Source organism: Balaenoptera physalus (genome assembly GCF_965194825.1).
Source record: "Balaenoptera physalus genome assembly, chromosome: 1".
Classification (NCBI taxonomy): Eukaryota; Metazoa; Chordata; class Mammalia; order Artiodactyla; family Balaenopteridae; genus Balaenoptera; species Balaenoptera physalus.
The window spans coordinates 62009898-62036677 of record NC_138882.1 but is presented as its reverse complement, the minus strand read 5'-3'; the positions used below and the strand labels follow the sequence as shown (position 1 = coordinate 62036677).

The 26780-nt window shown below is 36.2% G+C and overlaps 1 protein-coding gene across 6 annotated transcripts in view; it reads left to right on the top strand.

The window, feature by feature from the left end:
• The first annotated feature begins 507 nt into the window (after nucleotides 1–507).
• The window catches only part of GORAB (golgin, RAB6 interacting), an 88090-nt gene continuing 61817 nt past the window's right edge, over nucleotides 508–26780 (top strand). For 2 of the 6 annotated variants that reach the window (XM_082438401.1, XM_082438400.1), the window contains exons 1-4: nucleotides 508–861; nucleotides 9805–10156; nucleotides 12402–12503; nucleotides 14875–15015. In XM_082438401.1, coding sequence (XP_082294527.1) covers nucleotides 570–861; nucleotides 9805–10156; nucleotides 12402–12503; nucleotides 14875–15015 — 887 coding nt within the window. In that variant the 5' untranslated portion in view covers nucleotides 508–569. The other 4 variants (XM_082438397.1, XM_082438399.1, XM_082438398.1 and 1 more) reach the window with 4 other exon arrangements.

Here is a 26780-nt window from a genome sequence, read left to right as displayed (position 1 = left end):
CCCAGCGCCGACGTTTTTACATTGCCTTCTCTGAACATAAAAACAGAGGACAGATCATTTTTAAGAGGAGGAATTTAGACATCCCTTAGGAGAAAGGTTACAGATTAGCGAGAATCTTTCTCAAAATCGAAGAACCAAGTCCCAATCCACAGAAATCTAGGAGTCGCTACAGCCTGGGGGAGACCTGGCTACGCTGTTACACGTGTCTGTTCCCTTTCCACTATTATACCCCAGTCCTCTGAAATGATTCTTTATAATTAAAAGCCTAAATCTGAACATTCTTGAGTCAACTTGCGGGATGATTTCAGTGCAGTTTTGGAAGAAGGCTCTACAAGCCACGCAGCGAAACCCTCCACCACCAACACGTAGAGTGCTCCGCCCCTATAAATTCAGAGGGCGCCAAGAGGCAGCTCTGTCCTCCCTTTTCCGCCACCGACTCGTAGTCACTTCCTCACTGCCTGTTTATCTCCACCTTTATTTCCATCGCTATTTCCCCCTTTACCTCTTGAAGCGATAACCCAACAAGCATAGGAGACAGGGAGAAAGAGCAGCCAGGTCAGGGGAAATGAATGTCTGCGAGGCCACGATTTCTTCATGCAGTTTGTCCGGCACTGACGGAGAGAGCCTCGAAGAGAGCCGGGTCCTGCTGCAGGGGAGAGGGGGCCTTGCGTCCAGAGCTCGATGCGCTGATTGGTTGGTCAGCCGCGGCAGGGGAAGAACCCGGATGTGCCTGGGTAGCTGTGTTGGCAATTGGGGCTCTGAGGTTTGGGCGTTCTAGGCGTGCTGGCAAGTCGAGGCGGATGGCGCAGGGTTGGGCCGGCTTCTCTGAGGAGGAGCTGAGGCGATTAAAGCAGACTAAAGGTAAAGGGACGGGTCTGCACAGATTTAATTCTTGGGTCTGTTAAGGGGAAGGGGCGGGGCTGCAGTTTTTGAGGGGAAGGGGGCGGGGAAAAGGGTTATCTGTGTTGGGGGAAGGAGCTATAAGTGGGAGGAGTGGATTGAGAGGGCGCCAGAAGTGCCTGTACTTGGAGCCACGGCTGGGGGAGGGGGGCGGGCACAGAGGACTGGGGTCTACTTTTAGAAAACAGACTTAAGACATTTATTTCAGGGATTTGACTTTTTCCGGTGAAAGGAAGGGGACTTGGGAGAGGAAGTGACCTATTAGGAGGATTGCTGCATAGATCAGTGGTTGGAGGGTTGGGGTCTGAGTAAAGGAAGGAGAAGGGGCACACACCATATTAGATTTGTGATGAATTTATAGAAGCAGGCAATGATTGGGAAAAAGGAGCACAGGAGTCTGAATAAATGCAAAAAGTTGGTGCTTTTCATAAGACATCTGGAGTCTTGCTTTCACTTGCCAGGTGATTTTTGCAGTTCTTTCCAACTCTTGAGAGTCAGCAAACCAAAAGGGTCTTTGAGAAGTTAGATGTGAAATATCTAGCTACCTATCTACGCCTCTGTCCATCCATCCATCCATATCTACTGACTTTAGTGTAAGCTAAAATTTTGTGCTTCCTTCTCCAGCTTTTTAACGTAATCATTGAATGGACTTGTACTATTTTGTTATCTTTTAATGAAGAAATTAAGTTTGCTGATACTTTGTGAGAAACTCTTGGTGATATAAACTGTGCTTTGATTGTGGTTGAAATTTCGTAAAGTTCTGTATGGTGATCCTGGTAATGCACACCACTTCTGTGAGCTTACACCATTCTTGGTGCCATAACTTACACATTCTGGGAGAAAATTAAATAAGCTCTGCCATGCCTTTAATTAGAGTATGTGAGAAAATTGGATGTTTTCTCAGGTAAGCCTGTGCGTTTTTAGCATGGTTGTGAAAATAATCTAGGGCTGACAAGTGGAAAAGGAAGTACATTTGTAACGTAAGGCCAGTGTAGATTATATAGATCGAGGAAATTTTGACTGGCCCAGAGGCCTTTAAAAACTATATCATAAAAGTTACACTACACTTTGTAATTAACTGACATTCCCATGTTCAGATGTATGGAGTACTAGTACCCCTGCTCTGGTCTGACCAGAAGTTACGGGTATCAGCTTCTGCATTAGGGATGCTGATATGAACAAGGCGTCATCCCTGCCTTCAAAGAGCTTATAGTCTAATGAAGAGACAAACTATAATATAATGTGATAGTAGATGTTGTACAAGAGTTTGCTACATAATTAGCAGGAACTTTACTGTGCCGGTGGTTGGGTGGAGCTTGGCAAAATTTCACAGAGATTATGTGTTAGCAGAGGTGAGTTTGCCAGGGGAAAGAAGACTTAATGTAGAAGTCTAAGTTAAACATTGGATTCATTATGTGGAAGTACGTTTCTAAATAGCTTTGTAATTTGGCATCGAGAGGGGGTGGAAGGACCTTAATTTAAAGACCTGTCATTTCAGTGAGAGGTTAGAACATAGACGCAACTCACTAGTCTTTGACCACCTTAAGAAAACATCTCAACATCTTTGTATACTCATAGCCAAACACAGTGATTGGTATATAGAAGATCTCCCAGCTCTGCCTCTAAATCTTTTTGTCTTGGAGTTCTTATTTATAAAACTAAAACAGCTGAATCTTTAATTTTTAAGGCTCCTTCCAGCTGTTCTCCAGCCTTAAAAATATATTTAAATGATCTATGAAGATGGGGTTGGTTGCCAGCAAAAATAAATACAACACTACTCTAGAGAAACCCATATGGGCATTTGGGAAAGTCAAAAAGTTCTTAATAATCTTGTTTATATTGTTTATAATATTAAAAAGCTGGAAACAACCCAAGTGTTCATTAACAAGGGAGTGGATAAATAAATAGTGGTATAATCATCCACTGAGCTACTATACAGCTAGTGGGAATATATGAACTATAGTCACATGTATTAACATGTATAAATTTCGTAAACTTAACATATGAAAAGAACAAATTGCAGAAGAATATATACAGTCTGATACCATTTATAGAAGTTCAAAATCATACAAAGCAGGTATATTCTTTTAGGAATATAGGAAATATATAAAGAAAATCAAAGGAATGAAACACAAAATTCAGGGTGGTAGGAAGGCAAGGGAATATGAACAATAAGGGGAAATACACTTTCAAAAGTACTGATAATTATGAAATCAGGTTCAGCCAAATTAAGCTGCAGTAACACATATCCCTAAAGTATCAGTTGTTTGAAATAATAAAGATCTCTTTTTCACTCTAGTTTCATGTCTTCCATGGGTTGACATGGTCACTACACACCATGATTTGGTATTGTCATAGGAGTTCACCATGGCAGGAGAAGATTGAGAATTGAGCATTGGCAATTAAATGCTTCCACCACTAAATGACAGGTGTCACTCCTACTTATGTTTCATTTAGCAAAAGTAAGTCATATGACTTGGAGGACAGGAAGTAAAATTATCTTGTGTGTTCCAAAAGAGGGGTAATGTGTCAATCCTTGAGCATCAGTTATGTCTCCTGTAGTCATGTTTTATTAAACTGTCATGAGTTTTTATAATTCATACAAGTTGGATGTGTATATGTAACAGAGACATACATATTATTTAATGTATAGTTTATTTCATAATGAAAAAAATTGTACATAAATAGTGCTGTCAATTTCTAGTTAAAGAAAATATGAGTTCTTTATTCTTTTTTTTTTTAATTTTATTTATTTTTGGCTGCATCGGGTCTTCGTTGCTGCGTTTGGGCTTCCTCTAGTTGTGGCAGGTGGGGCCTACTCTTCATCGCGGTGCATGAGCTTCTCATTGTGGTGGCTTCTCTTGTTGTGGAGCATGGGCTCTAGGCACGCAGGATTCAGTAGTTGCAGCATGTGGGCTCAGTAGTGTGGCATGCGGCTCTCTAGTTGTGGAGAACAGGCTCAGTAGTTGTGGCACACTCACTTAGTTGTTCCATGGCATGTGGGATCTTCCTGGACCAGGGATCGAACCTATGTCCTCTGCAGTGGCAGGCAGATTCTTAACCACTGTGTCCCAGGGGAAGTCCTGAGTTCTTTTTTCTTGATACTAGTTCTTTGCTAGTTATATTATGAATATCTTCTCACAGTATGTAATTTATCTTTTAACTTTTATCTTTTAATGAAGAAAGTAATTTTAATATGGACAAATTTGTTAGTTCTTCTTTTATAGTCAAGATTTTCTGTGTTTTAAGAAATTAGCACCCTACTATAAGTTCTAAAAGATATTAATCCCTATTTTCAATCAAGAGTTTTTAAAAATCGTTTTTATTATAAGCTGTAGCAGATTCAAACATTGCATAAAGAAATGTGTTTCTGATGTGTTTTAAAGTGTTGATTTGACAGTTAAGTCCTTAATCCATTTGGTGAGTGTTTTGTTTGTTTTTATATGGTATGAGGGATAGATCTGATTTCATCTTTTCCATATAGATAACCATTTCTCCCCCGGGTCCATTTATTGAAGAAATCCCACCTTTTGTTGTTGATCTGCTATGCTACCTCTGTTGTATACCAGTGCTTCAAACATGTATGAGCTTGTTTCTCTGTTCTTTATTCTAATCCATTGGTCGTTTTATCATTTCCTGCACCGATACCACAGTGTTTTAAAGTTTTGCAATATTCCTGATAGCTAGTAGTCTAGTCCCCTTGTTCTTTTTCTTTGGAAGTTTCCTTGCTATTCTTGAGCTTTTACCCCTTCATATAAAAATTTTGTGATTTTACCAAATTTCATGGAAAACCCATGAAAATTGAGAGTTGAAATTTTTATTGGCATTGCATTGAGTCTTTAGATCAATTTGGGGAGATTTCACATTTTCACATTGTGAACACTACCACTAACCCAGTATGTGTCTTCATTTATTTAGGTCTTCTTTAATATCTTCTAATAAAATTTTAGAATTTTTCCTGTAGAGGTTTTGAACACCCTCTTGCTAGATTTGTTCCTAGATACTTGATAATTTCTAGTATTGAAATATCTTCTCTTTAATTATGTTTTCCAATTGCTGCTGGCATATGAAGAATACAAACAAGCCAAAAGAAAAATCAACAAAAGATATGAATATATATTTCTTATAAAAAGGAAATATGAAGAGATGCTTATCACCATCAACAAACAGAATTGCAAATCAGGACCACAGTGAGACACTACTTCATACCCATTTGATTGACAAAAATCAAAGTCTGATACTATTATATATTGAAGAGAAACTGCATCCACAGGATCTTATACATTGCCAGAGAGAATGCACTTTGGAAAGCAATTTGACATTTCTCCTAAAGTTATACTTTATGACACAACAGTTCTTAGATGGTATCCAAGGTAAATTCTTGTACCTATACAAGAGGAGACATAACAGCAATATTCACCAAAGCAAAAACCTGGATCCAATCTAAATGTCCATCAAAGGAAGAAGATGAATAGACTCTGGTTTATTAATACAATAGAATATTATACAGCATTAAAATTGAATGGCTGAAGCAACATGAACAATATGGATGAATATTGGCAATATCATATTAAGTTAAAGATTACATCCACCATGACACCCTTTATATAAAGTTAAAACAAACTAAAATTTTGAAGAAATATTTGTAGATGCAGTATGACATAAAAAGCAAAGGAAAGGAATGATCAACACATGATTCAAATGATGGTTGTCTTGGTAGGAGAAAGTAGAGCTTAAAGGATATAGAACAAAGTTCACAGACTCAGCTTCTTGGATTGATTTAACCCAGATATGTGTTTGTCTTTTCATTTTAATTTTCCTTTTTTGGATTATCTAATCTTTAAATTTCTTTTTAAATTAATAGTGGTGAAAATACTTCTAGTTCACTTCTCTTCCCAGTATATTCCTATTGCCCTTGTTTTTGGATCAGACCAAGTGCTAGTTCAGCATTGAATTGTGAGCAGAAGTGTTATGTCACTACTGGGTCAGAGCAATTAATTGCTGAACCAGGACCTTCCTGAGCTCTCTTCTCACCTGCCATGGGAGCTAGCAACACTAAATGGCTGTGCAGTCAGCCTGGAGCCCTAAGAGACTGATCAGCAGAAAGCTGCTGCTGGCCTTCAGTTGGCACGTGGCATTAATGAGAAATAAACCTTTGTTGTTTGAAACCACAAAGATTCCAGGGTTCTTTGCCTCTACAGCATAACCTAGATTTTCTTGATTGATGCAATTCCCTATATTTTACATAAAAATCTGAATTTTTCTGGTGAAAAATCAAAATGTGTGATAACACTGACCTAAATTTTTTAGTGACAGCTGCCATTTTTAATGGCTAGAGGTGGCTATGGATTGCCCCCTTTAAACTGTACTTGTGCTCCCAGTTTACCACAGTCTTCTGGATAATTGCAGCCCCCGATATAAGTATGTAAAACAGTATGTTCCTTTTCTTTCCAGTTCTTCCTAAAAACCTAATTTTTTTTAAGAGCAATTTTAGGTTCATGGCAAAATTATGAGGAAGATACAGAGGTTTCCCATATACTCCCTGCCCCCACACGTACATAGCCACCCCCATTATCAACATCTTCCACCAGAGTGGCACATTGGTTATAACCTACACTGACCCATCATTATCACCCAAGTCTATAGTTTACATTAGGGTTCACTCTTGGTGTTGTACATGCTATGGGTTTGGACAAATGCATAATGTCATGTATCTGTTATAGTATACAGAGTATTTTCACTGCCCTAAACATCCCCTTTTCTCTGCCTATTCATCCCTTCTCTCCTCAATCCTTAGCAGTCACTGATCTTTTTACTGTTTCCATAGTTTTGCCTTTTCCAGAACGTCATATAGTTGAAATCATACAGTATATAGCCTTTTCAGATTGTTTTCTCTCACTTAGTAGTGTGCAGTTAAGGTTCCTCCATGCTCTATGTGGCTTGACAGCTTATTTCTTTTATTTTTAGCATTGAATAATATTCCATTGTCTGTGTGTACCACAGTTTATCCATTCACCTACTGAAGGACATCTTGGTTGCTTCGAGGTTTTGGCAATTATGAGTAAAGTTTCTATAAACATCCGTGCTCAGGTTTTCGTGTGGATGTGAGTTTTTATTACCTTTAAAATACCAGTGAGCACGATTGCTATATCGTATGGTAAGAGTATGTTTAGTTTTGTGAGAAACCACCAAACTGTCTTCCAAAGTGACTACCATTTTGCATTCCCACCAACAACGAAAGAGTTCTGGTTGCTCCACAACCTCACCAGCATTTGGTGTTGTCAGTTTTACAGATTTTTGGCCATTCTAATAGTTGTGTAGTGGTATCTTGTTTTAATTTGCATTTCCCTGATGGCATGTGATTTGGAATCTTTTCATATGCATATTTGCTGTATGTATATCTTCTTTGGTGCCTGTTAAAGGTCTTTGGCCCATTTTTTATTCAGGTTGTTTTCTTACTATTGAGTTTTTAGAGTTCTTTGTATACTTTAGATAACAGTCCTTTTTTATCAGAGGTGTCTGTTGCAAATGTTTTCTCCCAGTTTGTGACTTGTCTTCTCATTCCTTTGACATTGTCTTCCACAGAGCAGAAGTTTTTAATTTTAATGAAATTCAGTTTATCAGTTATCTGTTTTATGAATAGTGCCTTTTGGTGTTATATCTAAAAAAGTCATTGCTGTGCCTGAGATCATCTAGATTTTCTCCTAGAAATTTTGTCGTCTTCTAGGAATTTTATAGTTTGGAGTTTTGCATTAGGTCTATAATCCATTTTGAGTGAGAGGCATAAGGTCTGTGTCTAGATTTATTTGTTTTTGCTTGAGGATGTCCAGTTGTTCCAGCACCAGTTGTTGAAAAGAATATTTTTATTCCATTGTATTGCCTTTGCACCCTTGCCGAAGATCAGTTGACTGTATTAATATGGGCCTATTTCTGGGCTCTCTGTTCTATTCCATTGATCTCTATTCTATTCTTCTGCTGATACCCACTGTAGCTTTATAGTCAGTATTAAAGTCAAGTAGTGCCAGTCCAGCTTTGTTCTTCAATATTATGTTGGTTATTTTGGGTCTTTTGCCTCTCTGTATAAACTTGAGAATCATTTTGTCAATATCCATAAAATAACTTGCTGGGATTTTGATTGGTATTGCGGTGAATCTATAGATCAAGTTAGGATGAACTGACATTGACATCTTGACAATGCTGAGTCTTCTTACCAATGAATATGGGATATCTCTCCATTTATTTAGTTCCCTGATTTCATTCGAGTTTTGTAGTTTTCCTCACATATCTTGTACATATTTTGTTAGATTTATACCTAAGTAATTTTTTTTTATTTTTTGAGTGCTAATGTAAATGTTACTGTGTTTTTTATATCAAATTCCACTTGTTCATTGCCGCTAGGAAAGTAATTGATTTTTGTACATTAATCTTGTATTCTGTAACCTTGCTATAATGACTTATTAGTTCCAAGAGTTTTTTGGTCATATGTTTAATTCTTAAGTGACCTGATTTGTTGTTTGGGAGTTTAAAAGTTAGCATTTTTAACCTTATAGGTAGGTTCTGTGAAAATGCAGAATAAAATGGAAGCTGCATTACTGACTTTCAGAGGGATATTAATAATTCAGCTAACAAGTGTAACTGAAAGGTAAGCAGGCTCAATGACATTTTCTGATGGTGTGAATAAAGATCAGTAGCCAAGAATAAGTTTCCGTTGCAAGATATAGTACTCTACTTTGTGTTTCTGTCTAAAGTCAACAATATCATTTTACTTTTGATTGTATGTCTTTGAAAATATTTTCTTTAATAATTACACCAACTCCATGAGTTAAGTAGAGCAAGTACATTTTCAACCAGTTTGACAGATGAAGAAACTGAGGTATAGAATAATTAATTGACTTGCCTAAGGTTACTGAGGTGTGGAGAAAAACAACACCAGAACTTTGACTACAAAGCTTTTAACTCTCCTTTCGGAAATTTAAATATTAAGCTTATGTTGTTTCAAAGGTCAATATGCAAGATTTTAAAAAACCCATTTAGTTCATTTATAAGAACTTATCATAGTTTCATTTCTCAGGCATTTTGTAAAGAATATCTCTTACAGATCTTATTAAGTATAGTATGAATGTGAGTCAAGATTCTCCAGTTGTCTGACCTACAAGGTTAATACTGGTATGGACAATCCAAAAAGTACAATGGAAGTGTTATCATTTAGTTCGTAATGCTTTTTAAAAAAATTTCTCCCAATTGTTTTATCTTCCTCTATTGCTTTGCTCAGGCTGCTATTAAAATTAACTTGCATACATTGATTAAAGGCTAACTACACTTTGGGGAACACAGCCCTGGACTGTTTGGAAGATGAAAGAAAACAATTTAGGGTTAACTAACATTCCTAAAATTAAGAGACTTCATTCAGCTATACTTTGTGTATCATGTCTACCTATGTATCAAATTACCCTAAGATCTGTTAAAATTTAAGAAAGGTGAAGCCCATTTGAAAACAACCACCATTTTATTTCAGAAGAACAGACAGAACCATAAATCAAATTTAAGACATATCAGAGAATTCATTTGTCTACCTACTTTGGTCATATTAGATTCTTCTGGCAGTTAGCAAATCAAGTTGAAACCTTGCTTTGTATTCTAAGGCCTAGCTCACAGACAAATGGACTTCCTCAAAGATAATTGAGAACTAAGGTAGTTTTTGTTAAATATTAACGGTATGATCGGAGAACTGTCAAAACTCTGCAAGAAGATGGCTGTTTTTCCCTGGGATTTTAAGAAAGAGAAGGGGAGAAAAACCCTGCAAAATTATCAGAGTTTAATGTTAATGCTTTATTTTCTTAGAGAAATTATAATTATTTGCTGCTCACACAAAGGAATTTTTCTCCATTCTCTTTTTTTATATAGATCCATTTGAACCACAGCGGCGTCTTGTCCCTGTGAAGAAAAGTCGACAACAACTTCAGCGAGAAAAAGCCCTTCAAGAGCAAAGCCAAAAACTTGGACTTCAAGATGGATCAACCTCATTACCTCCAGAGCAGCTGCTTTCTGCACCAAAACAAAGATTTAATACTCAAAGACCATGTTCTTCTCCCCCCACTCCCCCTACACTCACCTCTCCTATTGGTGATGGAAAACCACAGGGTATTGAAAGTCAACCAAGGGAACTAGGACTTAAGAATTCCCATGAAGGTCACAAAAATGCTGAGGTTCTACCTCCAAAACCAGATTGCAAATTGGAAAAAAAGAAAGTGGAATTGTTAGTAAGTCTATATATCCATGAGACTTTTTTCCATTTTACCTTTTTTTTCCCACTGGGCTTTGAAGAAATACAGTTTTAACATTTTGTTTGTTTTATATTCTAACTTAGAAATGTAATGAATAAACTATTGAAAAATAGCTACCACCTAAATATAAGTAGCAGTGTTATGCACTTCTTATGTTTTATGTTATTTAGTCTTTACAACAGTCTTACAATGCATGTTCATTATTTTCACTTTACAGATGAGATATCTTGGACTCAAAAGATACTGTATTCCCAAAGTGAATACACCACTAATAAGTAGCAGAGGTGGGGTTCACATACAAGACTCTGGATCCAGAGTCTATGCCCTTTACACTCACCAGAACCAGTTCTTATATGCATAGTACTCCTCCCCAAATTGAACCCATTCTTTCAACTTCCACATTGCATCTCCAATGGCCCAGAAAAGGGTACTTCTGAAGAGACATGAAGGGATGGTCAAAGGAAAGAGTATTGGAAATTGAGAGGACTAATTAAATAATTCAGCTGCATCATTAGATTTCTTTATTTAATGTGTTTGTATTAGAAACCACCTCCAGAATTTGGTTTAGCCACATTTTTGTGGAAATTACCATTCTATGACTTGTGAATTCTTATAATCAGAATTTTTTTTTATTATATAGTTTATGTTTGAATATCCGCTCTTTATTTCCTCCTGATTTATCACTCACAGGGAAGAAAGAATGCTATTTGTTTCTGTTTTCCATTTTCCGAGTCTTTCTTTTTCAAAGTGTCTTATGTTTTTTCTCATCTCACCTATTTTTCCAGTCTCTGCTAATCCAGATTCTGTACTGAGTTTTAAGTGTTTCCTGCCCACCAGGGGTTTACAGCCAAGAAATCATTTTGACAAGAGATAGAAAGCCACATGAAGTATGAGACCCAAATTAAACAAGTGCATACGTTTAATGTCTTAAGTGTAGTTTACCAACAAAGTCCTGAGACAAGTTGTTGGGGGGGATGTGTAAATTGAGCTGGAGAATTTAGACTGAATGTCATCAGGAAAATTATTCTCTTTTTAGGTACTTGAGAAAATATTCATAGAAGACATGTAATCTCAGGAACTGTTGTTAAAATGGAGAAATTCTGAGGCTCTAAGAGGGGGAAAGGAAAACTATATACTAGAGAAGGTCAGAGATGACATTTCACTTTTCTGAAAGAGGCACAAGATAAGCCAGAAAATAGTAGAGAATTAAGGAAGTGAAGAAGGACTTGGAAACAGAAGATGTCTGCCTAGTGAGTTCCTTGATGCTGTAATACACCACCAAGACCCCTGAAGGAGAGATGCCCTGATAAAAATAATGGTTAGAGAAAATCCAGATGTCACTGTTGCACACCATTTGGGTGCTGGGTGAGCTGGAACTAAGGTATCTGGGGAGGAGGTGCCTGCAGATAGTAAAAATGAGAGAGGACCAATGCCAGCACTAAGGTGGAGGCTGTAGGAATGGAGAGAAAAGGATAATTTTGCAAGTGGTTACTAGGTCTGGGAATAGAGTTTTTTGATATAATGGCTGTGAGAAATGACAGTAATAGGAACAAATAGCTTTGTCATTACCTTGTTTAATTTGAGTTGACATTAAATTCATGAATTTACAGGAAATTTTAGTATATTTCTTTTAGAATTGGAAAGATTGGAAGACAATTGATGTTTGCAGATCTTTGGAGTTTTCCTTTAGCCCAGCATTCAAGTCTTAGTTCATAGTGTTTCACTCTGTTTAAAATGTTTAAGAGCTAGAAAGAAGTGAGCAAATTGTAAGAGAATGTATGAAATAAACATTGGTTATTGTGCTAAGGGTTATTACATGGTGAAGATGTGTATTATAGAAAACTATAAAAGATATGAAATTAGTTACAGAACAACTTATTATTTTGTTTTCTATTTTGCATATAACACATGATTAACTTAAACAAGTTTCTTTGTACTCCTAAAAAATGCCATAGTACTCTGGCTTCCAGTTTGGGTTCCTAGATTATATATGTATAATGGATTTCAAAGGGCCAATTTATATAAGCCTTCGTTACTTCAAATCATAGTCTTTGTTCCTATTAGGACAAAATAATGAGCTACAGATGGGTTCCTTTTAAGGGGACTTTTGAAAGAAAATATATATAATCTGGTTGATTAAATTTTATGCTTAGGAACTGAGACTGGTAAGATGTGAGCGGGGTTTCAGAAACTCACTTTTATACTTTTGCTCCCTAGGCAAGAAAAATCTCGTTGGGAAGTCCTCCAACAAGAACAACGGCTAATGGAAGAGAAAAATAAACGTAAGAAAGCTCTTTTGGCTAAAGCTATTGCAGAAAGGTGAGGCACCTGAACCAGGAGAGGTTGTTTGTAACCTGTAATTAGTTTTGTCATGTTTTATATTTATTTTCCTATGTCTGTTCTAATAAATGGCGTTTTCTCTACAGCCATTACTTTTAAGACCTAGTAAACAAATTATGCTTTACAAATGATACTGAAATTACAGTCTTAATTTATTAAGGAGGGCTTTTTAAGCATAGATTATAATGTATTTATGAATACAGGGGCAATTAAAACTTAAGGATCATCGTCAGTGTTTTTAGTTTTAACCATCTACACATTCATAAGGGAGCAGTAAATAGCTATCGACATAAGTAAATTAGCAACAAATGCAGGTTTTAATTTTCACATAGGCCTTAATCATCTGACGCGTAGAGGAATAAGATTATTCCACATAAGTGACTTATACACCCACAAATCCTAATTGTATTTTCTATGGCCATTTTACTTAAATAACGTATCCTGCCCCCACTGATAAAAGATACATGATATAATTTAACTTTTTATCCATGACTGTGGGTCACCATTATGAGCATTGTCCCATACTGTATACAATTCAGTTTTTCTCTCACCTTCCAGAGTGAGCTTGTCAGCGATCCCTTTTCCTTTACTGCACTGTACAAGCCTTGAACAACAACATTCCTATTTCCCATCCCTCACCCACTCTTCCCTCTTTGTAGTTTCTAGTGTGCTGTGGCCTTAGGAAACCAAGCTCAGTCAGTAAAGCAATGATTGAGGGATAGTGAGAACTAAATGCAAGCAAGTGTTCAGAGGCATTTTCTTTTTAGATCTCCAGAAAAGTCTGGCAAAACTATTACTCATTAAAGCTGGTGTATGTGTCAGGGGGAGAGGAAGGAATAGGGATGGAGAGAAAGGCACGTGGGTATAAGAGTAATTCAGGATTTTATCTGCCAAAAGGATATATGTATTTGAAAATAATGATTTTTTTTTTCTCTTACTGGTACACCTTGATCTTTCATGAAGCATAGGAAATACTCAACTTACTGAACTTATGTTTCAAGAAGAAAAACAATGTGATTATTGAAAAATGATTATTGAAAAGCATTTTAGTAGTCTTCAGTTTGGAAGAGGTTGGGGAGGCTGTTTACTCGGGATTTTACAAAAAGATTTACAGGCTCAGCACTTACTCTTCTCTACGTGCTTTTGATTTAAGACAGAAAGTATTACTGTAGACAGAAGTTTAAGGGAATATAACCTGATTAGATTATTACTAAATGGATAGTGAATCACTTGAAGTAAAAAGATCACATGGTTAACTTTTCTGGGCAGAAAATAAGGGTAGATGCATAATGGAGTAGAAATCAGGAGAATGTAAGTTGCAGTATAGTGGTTTTATTGGGAGTTTTATTCTCCTGTGAGAATGTGTATGAAATTTTGAAATGAGTGGAATTGTGATTAAAGGTTGGCTTTTGTATTTGTTTATTCTGTTTCTTAAGTAGCTGATGTACTTGGGGTTGGAGAGAAGGCTGAGGTTGCTTTTAAGCAAAGGAACAAAAAGAGTGGTTTTGAGCCCCAGAAAGAAGAATTTTGAGGACCTGTAGTTTTCCTAGAGAAGAGGAATCAAAGAAGTTTGGGGAAATGAATCTTAAGAAAATTAAAACCGATTGACATATACACGCTACTATATATAAAATAAATAACTAATAAGGACTTATGGTATAGCACAGGGAACTCTACTCAATACTCTGTAATGGCCTATATGGGAAAAGAATTTAAAAAAGAGTGAATATATATATATGTATAACTGATTCACTTTGCTGTACATCTGAAACTAACACAACATTGTAAATCAACTATACCCCAATAAAAATTATTAAAAAAAATAAAATAAAACCAAGTAGATGTTCTCAGACATATAAAGAAATGGTGTTTAATGTAGGCATCTGTTCTTGACATCCACTAAGTATCAGACAAATGAAGGTAGGCTTAGCAAGAAGAGTTTAAGGCTGGAATTGGAAAGCTGTGTTCAGTATTCCAGCATATCCAGTTCTCTATACAGATACATCCTTTTAGTGCTTATTCTCATCCTTATGGAATGAATATAGGCCTATGAGTGAACTCTCTATTGGTATTTTTTTTAATTACTTTTTTTCTTGTGTATAAAAAAGTATATACTAATATATAATTTGGACTAGTAAGGAGGAAAAGTGCAAATGCAGTTTTAGAGATACACCAAAATGTTACTAGAATTTGTTTTATCTCAATTTTTCTGTTTTTTTTTTTAATTCTTAAAAATTACACATTATAATCATATTGTATATACAGTAGCTTGCTTTTTTCACTTATATTGTGTATGGATACATGATTTTAAAACGTTTTTATTTTTCCATTCATATTCCTCATTTTATAGATCTAAAAGAACTCAGGCAGAAACCATGAAACTAAAGAGGATCCAGAAGGAGTTACAGGCTTTAGATGACATGGTGTCAGCTGACATTGGAATCCTCAGGAACCGGATTGATCAGGCCAGCCTTGACTATTCATATGCTTGGTAAGTTGGGGAAATGGAACTCTGAACAAGGAGTTTAATTTAGTTAACGTTTATTGCTAGCTAGGCCAGGGCATTTATATATATATCATCATTAAGCCTCATAATGACCCTGTTAGGCACTGTATTTATTCCAGTTTTATACTAAATCAAGTATCTCCTTTTTGAAGTCTTCCTTAACTCTGCCCTACCCACTAACCTTGTTTATATCCCTGTTAGAGCATTTCTTGCATTATTTATTTACACTTTAGTCTTTCCTGCTAAACCATCAGCTGTTTAACGTTTGAGACTCTTTAAATGTCTAAATGACTTGCCCCAGAACTCTAGGTATTATTCTAACACCAAGTCTATGCTCTTTCCTTTAGAAATTTTGATTATGTGAGATGGTATAGGAACTAGCCTATTTCTCATTTCAGTTTTCATCAAAGAAAGGAGATCTAGTTTATTTTTTAAAACCTTTGAGTATTTGAAAGAAAATGCCACTCTGTCTTGAAAGCTTGAAGTTTTTTTGTTTTTTTTCAATTATACTCTATATAAAATGGTTTGCTATCATGTGTTTCCTTGGTTTCAATGATTGGCATTTTTTTAAAGAGAAAAAAATCATCATTGCATATTCTCAAAACAAACTAACACATGTAAAGAATTACATGAACTTTGCAAACAGATAAAAGCAAAAAATTAAGCCCAATTTCAGGGTTTTCAGTCCTTTCTACATTGCTTTAATCATCCTGGTTTGTCTTTTTTCACAAGGGAATGCTGTGTTAATGACTCAGTTTTGCATCTTTCTCTGTAACACTAGAAATCAATCAGAGTGCCGCATTAGTCCAGGGTAAACCACAGCATCAGAATGTTTATATAACAATTTAATAAAGCGGAAATGCTTGATTGTGGTTTTTAATTCACTGTTTATTGTTTAAGAAAGAGGTTTGTGGTGTCCTTGTGATTTTTGTAATTGTTGTTTGACCATATGCTATTAGACCTAATGGGTTGCTTTTATTAATTAACTGTGTAAATTAATGCCATCAGTAGCTGATAACTGGTGGTTCCATTTCTATTAATAAGGTCATTAAGGAGGTGACCAAGATTTTATTAAGATTAAACTAAGCCTAGATTTTTAGCACATTTTATTCTCTGTAACTTAAGTTTGCCAGAGGAACATTTTTATGCCTTTGTAGCTCCTTAAATGAATAATTCTGGTTATTCTGGATATCTCCACAGAAAAATCATTTGATCGTGTTTTAATTCTGTCCTAGGGGAGGCTGGAGAGGATGCCTTTGTACATTGAAAATTATATAAGAAATGTCATAGTTTTAGCCTTCAGAGAACCACAAAGAAGGTGGGATTCTGGTTAAAAGAGAAGACATCCCATAGTATATGAATATTTTTAATGACATTTTAGTACATTTTTATATAGTAAAAAGATTTTATATGGTAAATTTTTACATCTCTTAAGCTAAAGATGACAGTTTATCATGATACTAGTATTGACATAGATGTATGTGAATATCTTTATCGTATGTGTGAGGTTATTTTTAAAAACATAAGCTCTTGAGTTAAGTCAAAGAGAAGCCACTGACAATTTAGACTAGAACCAGAGTTGTATCTTGTTCATGCATAAGATTAAGACAGTATTTTCTAAATTTACATCTGTGGTTATTAAGAAATTATAGATTGGTAATATAGTATTATGGTCTAGATTTCTACTAGAAGGTAATCCCCAGGGCAGTCAGTTTCTGTGGTTCTGTGGGAGATTTCCTTGATTTTTTTTTTTTAATAAAAACATTGTAGTTCTGTAGTGGCTGGCATGGTGCTCTGTCCACAAAGTGTTCTTGTATACGAATAGGCCAGAATTCATCCTAAAATTGGTTTCTGTAGAGCAGTGTCAGGGTATCCACCTCTGAGGAGATGGCACTTGGAGTGTCCCAGCGGAGAGAGTTGTCACTGCTGCTGCTGTTCACAGCTGTGATTACAGTGCTGCCATGTGCTGCGCAGACCAGCTTGTAAAACTAGAGTGGCTGCCTGTAGAACATTTCTTTAACCCTCAGTATACCAGGAAAAACAGTGATCACCATTTGCCATCGATGTTTAATAGACGCTCCCATACGCACATGCACACATACACGTGTAAACATATATACATAAATTTTTAAAGTCATTTTATGAATAATTTAAAGAAGTAAGAATAAAGGATTGTGGAAAACACCTTTGTCAGAAAATTTTGTATCAAGTAATGTTTGACTGCAAACATTATAAAAAGCTAAAAGAATATCGTTATAGCCTTTCAACCACACAGGATGGTCCAGGTACTTGTAAAATATTGTATGATAAAACTCTTCCTCTTGAAATTATTAATTCTAGGAGAATAACGTATTTCCTTTTTATCCTCAGAAATATATTTTTCACCCATTGATTCTTGAGTTTGAGAAAATTCATCTAGGATGTGTTTTTCTGAAGACTCATACTCTGGGATTTCACTTACATGATCAGTTTCACCATCTAGAATCTAGCCTGCCTCTGCATTTGTATTGATTTGCTAGGACTGCCATAACAAATTACCAAAAACTGGGTAGCTCAAAACAACAAAAATTTATTCTCTTATGCTTTTGGAAACCAGAAGTCTGAAATCAAGGTGTCTGTGGGGTTATTATTCCTTCAGAGACTCTAGGGAAGAATACATTCCTTGCCTCTTCCAGCTTGTTCTGGTGGCTGGAGACATTCCTTGGCTTGTGGCCACACTACTCAGTTCTGGGTCTCCATAGTCTCATTGATTCCTCCTGTTTTCTCTCAAAAGTTCCTCTGCCTTTTTCTTAAAAGGATACATGTGATTGCATTTAGGGCCCAGCAATCCCTAAATTGCTGGATAGTCCAGAATAGACTCCTCTCAAAATCTTTAACTTAGTCACATCTTTTGCCATTTAAGGAAATGTTCATAGGTTCTTGGGATTAGGAAATGAGTATCTTTTGTGGGGGGTCTCCACAACATGCATCTTTTGATTTGTCTAATAACTGCAAAATGTCTTCATCTGTCAATTTTCTTTGTCATTCTGGGTAGAAAATGAAAAGTAATAATTCTCCTCTGAACAGTGAAAGCTAAGAGCAGATTACAAGTGTGGTATTTCCAGTCTTCTTTTATACCTTATTTAAAGGTGATGTAATACTTTGGCAAAACAATAAGGAAACTAAGCAATGATGATTTATTTCATTATGGTATCATCCTTTTAGGTCATTCCATCATTCTCTGTTTTCTTATTATTTTAATTTTTTTTAGCATAAATGTGAATAATTGATGAGTAATGAGTAAATAATTCCTAGGGTGATGAAATGGCAAAATGTTTCAAGATATAGGAAAAAATATATTTCAACAATCCCATACTGTGTCTTAGGTTTATAAAAGTGGTCCCATATAGTAATTGCAACATATAATTAAAGTCTATTTTTCAAAATATAAGTAAATTTTCTCTTTGTTCTCTGGAATACTTCTGAGAAAGGATAAAAATTATGATATGTTGATCCTTACAAATAGTTAGAACTGCTCAGGAAAGAAACTGAAGAACTAAGTATTTCAGTGGAACCTAATGACATGCCAAGGGTTAATGGTGTTTTTAAAAAATTTCGGGGAACCAAAACCAAGAGACAGTTTTCTAGAATCCTTTAAATAAGATTCATTAAATCATTCAACATTCCTTTAAAATAATAAAACAATTCTATAATTACATTTCCAGTTCAATTTGTCTTACTGTGTTATGTATAATGCTCTTATTATTCTGTTCCAAAGTATGTCTTCATACTCTGATTTGGTATTATCCCCCTGACCCCCAGACTCATAGTGCAGTTTGTGAAACTAATCAATATTTTGAACATAAATCACTCTGTAAAAAAAATATATATATATATGCGTGTTTCTGGCCAGAAGGACTTTAAATAAATAAGCAAAATGCAGAATCTTCAGTGATTTATCCAGGGTGAAAGATCAATGGAAACCTAGGGACCTATTTGCAAATTTTAATTTCAATTCAGCATTCATGAGCCCAGTCAGTAAATCTTTACTAACTGACTTTGGCTGAGGGAGACCACAGACTTGCAGAGAAGGGAGGTTTGAGCTGGGGGGAGAGACAAGATATGTATACCTATAGAGAATGTTGTCAGAGCTCTTAAGCTTGGTGAAAGAACATTCATAAACAGGATATGTTATAAAGTATAGAAATAAGGGATCCAGATACCCAACACAGCTCCTTTACAACAATTCTTTTAACATAGGGGTAATTGAAAAACATCTAGTTCTCATTCTTATATTTACTAGATGACAGTAAAAAATGAAATATGAGAAATGAACATAATATAAATAAGTTTTCAAATATAAACACCAAGTCCTTAAATTGTACATAATTTTAATTTTAGATACATGTTTAGTGGTATACTAACAGTGCTTTTTTATTCTGGTGCTCTGAAGAAGAAGTTCTGTTTCTTGAATGCCTACCAGGCACTGGGCTAGACACTTGCCCTGTTTATTCTATTTGATGCTTAATTAACACTCCTATGAGGTGTTATTATCATCACCATTCTACAGATAAACCAAGACTTAGTTCAAGAAACCACCCTGGTCACCATACTGGAATTTTCAGTCACTGCATGCCTTTTCTCCAGCCTCTTCCACAGGAACCTGGCTGTGTTTTGTATTCATGATGCTGAGCCTGGGACACACCTGATAACAAAGATGGGAACTTCAGAACATTTAATCCATAGACTAAACTGGGGTGCATGGCATGGCCTGGCATTAAGAGTTCTGTTTAAACTGATACGAGTCAAGCCAAGCCAACCCAGGCCCTCCCTCTGGAATTTTGGAATTGGAACACTGAGAGATTGAGTGGAGTGAATTTGATGTCAAGGCACAGCTGGTGGCCATATTGGGCTGTGAATATGATAGGAAAGCCTAAATGAGAGAAACTGTGGTTTCTCAGCATTAGCATGAGCAATAGCCTTTGATTCTGATGACATGCCTGTGAGATTGCCTCTTGTATCCTACAATAAAACCCATTTTTTACCTGAGTGAGTATGACTGAATATCTGCTCATTACATCCAGAAAAAGCGTTCATCAAAGGAGGTACACACATAGTAAATGGCAGAGGCAGGTTTTGAACCCTGGGTTCTCTAAAAACAAGGCCTTTTATTTTTTCACTATATTTCCCTCCAAGACAGAGAATCTTGCATAAGGAGATATACCTGTTTCTTTTTTGCTATAACTCTAGTATGAGAAATTATTTATTACGTTGAGTAAGGTAAGGCAGTCATAACAGGTAAGGCATCATGGCCTTCACAACTGTTAGTGGTAACTAAATAGAATAATTAGTTGGTAGGTAGGGGTCATCCTCTTCTGGGCAAAAAGAAAAGCAACGCATTGTATGGAAAAGGCAAAAAAGAAGAAAAAAAGAAAAAGGAAGATTGCAAGGTGACTTCCAAGGGTTGTACCCTACTTCAAATAAGTCTGGCATTACCTACCTATGGAGTTTCTATATATGTAAAAATAATAAACTTTTCTTAATAAAAGCCTAACAGTAGTCTGTTACAGAGTGGAGAGGGTGAAGACAACTTAACCTGGGGATTCTCAACTGAGGGCAGTTTTGCCCCTTAGGAGACATTTGGTAATGTCTGGAGACATTTTTGGTTCTCACAACCAGTGGGTGCTACTGACAGCTAAGGAGAGAAAGCCGGTGATGCTCTGCACATCCTGCAATGTACGGGACAGCTCCCCACAGCAAAGAATTACATGGCCCAAGTTGTCAGTAATGCTGAGGTTGAGAAACCCTGCTTAAACCTATCCTGAAGTTTTCTCTTCTACTTGGTGTTTACTTCTTACTCTCACCCAGTGTCATTGGGCTGGCTGTGCTCTGTCATTTCTGAACCACTGTCCATGTCCTTCTCCACCAAAATTTTTCTTCCTTTTCTACTCCATTAATCAAAAGATAGAGATTTTCTACTTTCTCCATCTCTTATTATTTTATCTCTCATAAATTTAACCAGTTGTGTGCTGGAGCTGGCTTGCCCTGGTTCGTGAGAGAGATTTTGTGTATCTCTTCCCAATTCTGTATTCAGTGATGTCACATTGATAGCTTGAAATTGGCCATAGTAATAGTATTTTTACTACAGAAATTGATAAACACTACAAATTAGGGCTGTCCCCCACTGGAGCTAGCACACCACTGAATTAACCTCTCAGCCTGCTTTCATTCAAGCACAGCCTTGGAAAGAGGAAATGGGTGCCGAAGAATGTTGTTAGGTTAGGAGAGTCCAAATGTGCATGTTGTGGAAGTTTCAGCAGCAATAGCCGACTTTGTCTAACGTGTAGATAAGTGTTCGTAAAGTATTAATAGCCATATTTTCATTATTTATATATATATATATATATTTCCCGATTCTGGAGTTTAATTATTATTTCTAGGCCCTCCTTTGACTGTCTTCTTCAATGGAAAACTAATGGACCAGTCTTTGTACCTGTCCCTGCAGGAAGCGGTTTGACAGGGCTGAAGCAGAGTATGTCACAGCAAAGCTAGATCTACAGCGCAAGACTGAGCTTAAAGAGCAGCTCACTGAGCACCTTTGCACGATCATACAGCAAAACGAGCTCCGCAAGGCCAAGAAGTTGGAAGAGTTGATGCAGCAACTAGATGTGCACGCTGATGAGGAGACTTTGGAGCTCGAGGTGGAGGTGGAGAGACTGCTGTGTGAACAAGAAGCAGAAGTAGGGAAACAAGTGGTTCATTTAGAGAGGCCATTTCAGCCTTCTGGGGAGAGTATGACCTTAGGGTGTGCTAAAGAGAACAAAAAGCATCAAGACCAGGCTGCTTCCCCAAAGGTAGATGAACAGTGTGAAAGCTCCAGTAGCATTGCCCTTCTTGATCCAGACCAGCCAAAGCAAGAAGTGGAAACTACTGTAAAAGACATTTCAGCTGCTCTGACCACGTGAGGTGCCAGTGTTTGTTCTTTACAACTAACATTCAGTAAACTGAATTTTCTGTTGTAGATCATGCCATGACCTCTGATAAATGCCTCTTCAAAGCAGTATTAATTTTTAAGTCAATTGGTTTTAGTATAACGTTTGAACATTCTAGAAAATCTCAGATTATGATAATTTTTTATATGGAGGCATAGTTCACCTTGATTTTGATCCAGTTACTTCATTGTACGCTTACTACTGGGTGAAAACAAGTGATTTAAAAGGATGGAAGAAAAACTACATGGTTAATAGTGTTTTTAGACCAGGTGAATACTGAAAAGTAAGTGAAAAATGAACTCAATACCTAATTGAACTCATTTAACTTCTCCTGGGAGAAATGTTGAGAATGAGAGTACTATTTTATGTAATCAGTAAAGAGACATAAAAGCTAACATGTGAAAAAGAAAGAATGAGGAACAACCAACAAAAGTAGTAGGTTGAATTGTCTATTTGGATCTCACTAGAGTTGTAAAACACAACTTCGAAGTTGTAGTTTATGAAAAGAACCAGAAAACTTAAACCAGCATCACTTTTGTTTTCAATTTGCCTTTTAAATGGCGTTAGTTTACAACCTGAGTTTTGGTTAGTTGATACACATGAGCGCACGCACACAGACACACACACACACAGATATACACATACCATCGTATATAAATAATTTCACTATTAATATATTGTCTCTTCTTTAATCGGCACATTGATTAAATTTACCCTTCTGCAGGCTGAAAATAATATTAAAAAATCTTATTGCTACTTTGGATTATCTAAAAAAGTTGATATATTAAAGTTACCTCTAAGATACGTGTTTATATGTTGGATATAAATTATCCTGTCATAAAGCATTTAAATTGTTAAAATGATGGTTTTCTTATTACTTCAATAGTTTGTTAATTACTGTCACTAATACTTGACCACTACATTGTGCTATATGTGAATGTGTAAATAAATATTGTAGTTTCATCACAAAATCTATGAATATCACATTAAATTATGATCTATTTATCAGAAATTCCAAAAGTACAAATACTACATTTTAAGTCTTAAAGAACTATTATAAAAGAAGATAAGGACAAATGTAACATTGTATCCATAATAACTTCTGAAAAGTTGGGGACATACTATTTTTAAATGAGTTTGTGTGAGGGTATTACCTTCTAGTAATACAGATGAACTTTGTATTTTTATCTTATGTAATTTGAGTTGAATTTATAGCTTTCCATTACTGACTTCTCTAAGCAGAGGCTTTTATATAGATAGTTGTTTTTTTTATTTATGAATTACATACATAAAAACGGAAAGCTTCATTGTCCAATACACTCATTTTTCTAAGGAATAAACGATTCTAATGCATTTATAATGTCACCTTTCAAAGTTTTAAGCAGTTGAGTGTGTATTTTTAAGCACTATGTGGCAATAATGTATCCTGTTATCTCCATGCGGTAGATACACTTACCTCCTTTGTATGAGCCTCTTTTAGGGAAAATCCATCAATTCAGCTTCTATAATATTGGCTAAATGCAGGTAGGTACAATCTAATTCTCAGTCTATACTTTAAGTACTTATAAGGTACAAGGAGAAATGAGAACCATGAAATAAATGAATTGGACAGGACCTCAGAGATGATTCGACTTAATCATCTTATTTTACAGTTGAGGAATTTGAGAGCCAGAGATTTCACTTATGGCATGTTGGCCGACTGGCTCATGTTAAAGTGCTAGTAAAGTTGCAGTTCTAAACTCTTGATAGATCTCGTACATATATTAGGCCATGAAGTTCACTGCATTTTTCCACTTGAAAATTTTGCTTTATAACTCATTCAGGGTTTGTGTTTGTACATGTGAAATGCTTTCAAATGTCTATAAAAGGTCCACTGAAACCATTATTTTGAAAAACTTACCTTACTTGGCTTTCCCAGGGTGGTATCCAAGTGCTCAGGTGATGATATAAGTGACAAAGTTATATTGCATCCGTTTTGTACAAGGCAGCTGTCTCCCATGTGTGAGAGGAACAGAGCAAATGAGTGAGAATGGGGGCTCATTGGTATGAGGACCATATGCACTGGTTTTTCCAGGATAGCCCTGATGTCTTTTAAAATCATAAAATACACTTGAAAGACTTTTGATATATGGGTTCAGAAATCCACAATAATTATTTTCTTTTTTTTAATGTTTTAGTTTATTTTATTTATTTCTTTTTGGCTGCTTTGGGTCTTCATTGCTGCACACGGGCTTTCTTCTAGTTGCGGTGGGCATGCTTCTCATTGCGGTGGCTTCTCTCGTTGAGGGGCACAGGTTCTAGGCGCGCGGGCTTCAGTAGTTGCAGCATGCGGGCTCTAGAGCGCAGGCTCAGTAGTTGTGGCGCACAGGCTTAGTTGCTCCGTGGCATGTGGTATCTTCCCGGACCAGAGCTCCAACCCGTGTTCCCTGCATTGGCAGGCAGATTCTTAACCACCAGGGAAGCCCCAATAATTGTTATTTTATGAACAATTTATGAAATGTTATGAACGAAATTACTGGTTCAAAATTACTGCCATGAGTTTACTGGGATGCTTGGTAGAACTGTTCCTCTCTGGTGTTTAACTACTCTTCTCTTCCTCCCTCTTCTCAGATAGTTAGAGCGTAATGTTATCAAGGCTCTTAATGATGTGATATGTAATTTAGGAGTTAACTGCATTGTTATCTCACTCGTTCTATTTAAAAGATAGAGTTTACCAAATTGTAGTAATTTTCACTCATTATCTTAAAAAGGCATACTTTGAAGGGTAAACATGAATTCCAGAATTTAAGAGTTATAACTTGAGACCCTACTACTTTCTTTAAATTAGAGCCATTTTTATAGGTTTCAGAGAAGCAAAATTTCCTAAAGCATGGTTCTCAATACATTTAAAATAAAAATTTTTTTCAAATTTTTCACCTCTGCATAATTATACTGAATTATAGCAGTTGCAGGTGGTAAATCTTTGTATTCACTGAGAGCACAGCTGGTTTCCAAGTCAGCTGATAAAAATCTCTGATTGGAATTCCTAGAACATATTTCATTGCTAGATTGGCATTTGAATTATAGAGTAAAAAGTCAGCTATAAACCTCTCTCATTCTTTGTTTGGATTTGGCAACATAGTATTCTCAAGGAGCTTTAAGTATTCAGCAGCTTCCTCCTCTGAGGCATTGGCACAAAATGAACTCAAGTTATTCTGACCCAGGCCATTCCCAGTGACCTTTATAAATGATGTTTTGGGTTTTGTATTTCTAAGAGCTAAGTCAGCATTTTAAAAGTCCTTGATAGATATAACTCAGTCTGCCAGACAAGACCTGGGGCCACTCTGTACCAGGGTTATTATACCCCCTCTCAACATAGATCTATCCCAGGCCAGACTTGAACTACTCTCTGGAGGGATGAAGCAGGACACTCTTCTCCAGTCTGCCTTTACCTTAATGTCAGGCTACTTTTGCAAGCTCCTAATCCCAAACAGTTGTCTTGAAAATACAACATCATCTCTTCATGCAGTTGATCAAAAAAACAGCTGTGTGTAACTACATATATGCAGAGCTATATAAGAGGTATACAGTCTGCCTTTTGTCCTTAAGAAGCTTGTAGTCTGCTTGAAGGACTAAGATTTACATGCATAAAACAAATGCTGATAAAAGAACATCATGTATTATTAATGGGAAGCAAAATAAGTGACCAGTGATGCATTCTCCAGAAGTCCCAAATTTTTAGAACAGTTCTAATTTTAAAGAGTCTATACAGTTGTTCTGCAATCTCTGAATGTATTTAGGACCTGCCATATCTCAGTTTGCCTTTAGCACTGAGGAGCAACACATACACAACTAAAAAAACAACAACAACAAAACTCTGCTAGACAACGTGTCCAGATGTTGAGCTACAAAATTGTAGTCACCAGAACAAGAGTGAAAGGAAGTGTTTGCATGACATGATTTAAAACGGGGCCCACTGGGATTTATCAGTTAAAAAAAAAATCAAGCATTGGAAAAATGAACTTTAAGCACATACCTTTCCGACAAAGGGTTGATAGTATCTTATGTGCAGAAGAGCATAAATATAATATCTCATTACAGCAATTCAAGATGTTGCTGAACCAGGGGACAATAATTATTGCCCAAGCCAGGACAAGATGGAAATGGGACAGACTGGTGTGAACTCAAGGATGACAGTGTAGATGCATGTTCAAAGATCACACGTAAGAGAGGTCTTTTCAAGCCAAATGACTCTAGGCATCTAAAATAGAGCCATAATTAAGCAATAAGACGTGACAGAGAACACATTTCTCAGTGATTATAGCATGCCTCAAGGGATAAGTCACTAGGCCAAAGGTTCATATGAGGAGTGAAATAATAACCTTGCAATGTAAAGTATCGCGCTCTTAGAGGGAAAAGGAGAAGCAAATGAATAATGGGAGTTAGAAGAGTCATTTCACGAGCTCTCATTTCAGTTGTAGGGTTACACTGCCATATGTACATTACATGTAACCACTAGTTGTACCCCGCATCCTGAAGCTCTGTACACCAGAGCCTTCACCTAATTTAAAACCCAGAATTGTCCATTTCAAATTTTCTTAGCCAAGCAAAAACCAAGTAATTAAGACACAAACAGACTTGAAAGTTCATAGCCGTATATATGGAACTACAGTCTGGTAGAACTATAATTACAGTTGCTCAGACCTGGCTTTTTTTTTTTTTTTTTTTTTTTAGACCTGGCTTTTATAACAAAAATAACTGAAGCAACCCCACTGAGTTATTTTTATTATCTTGGCTCAT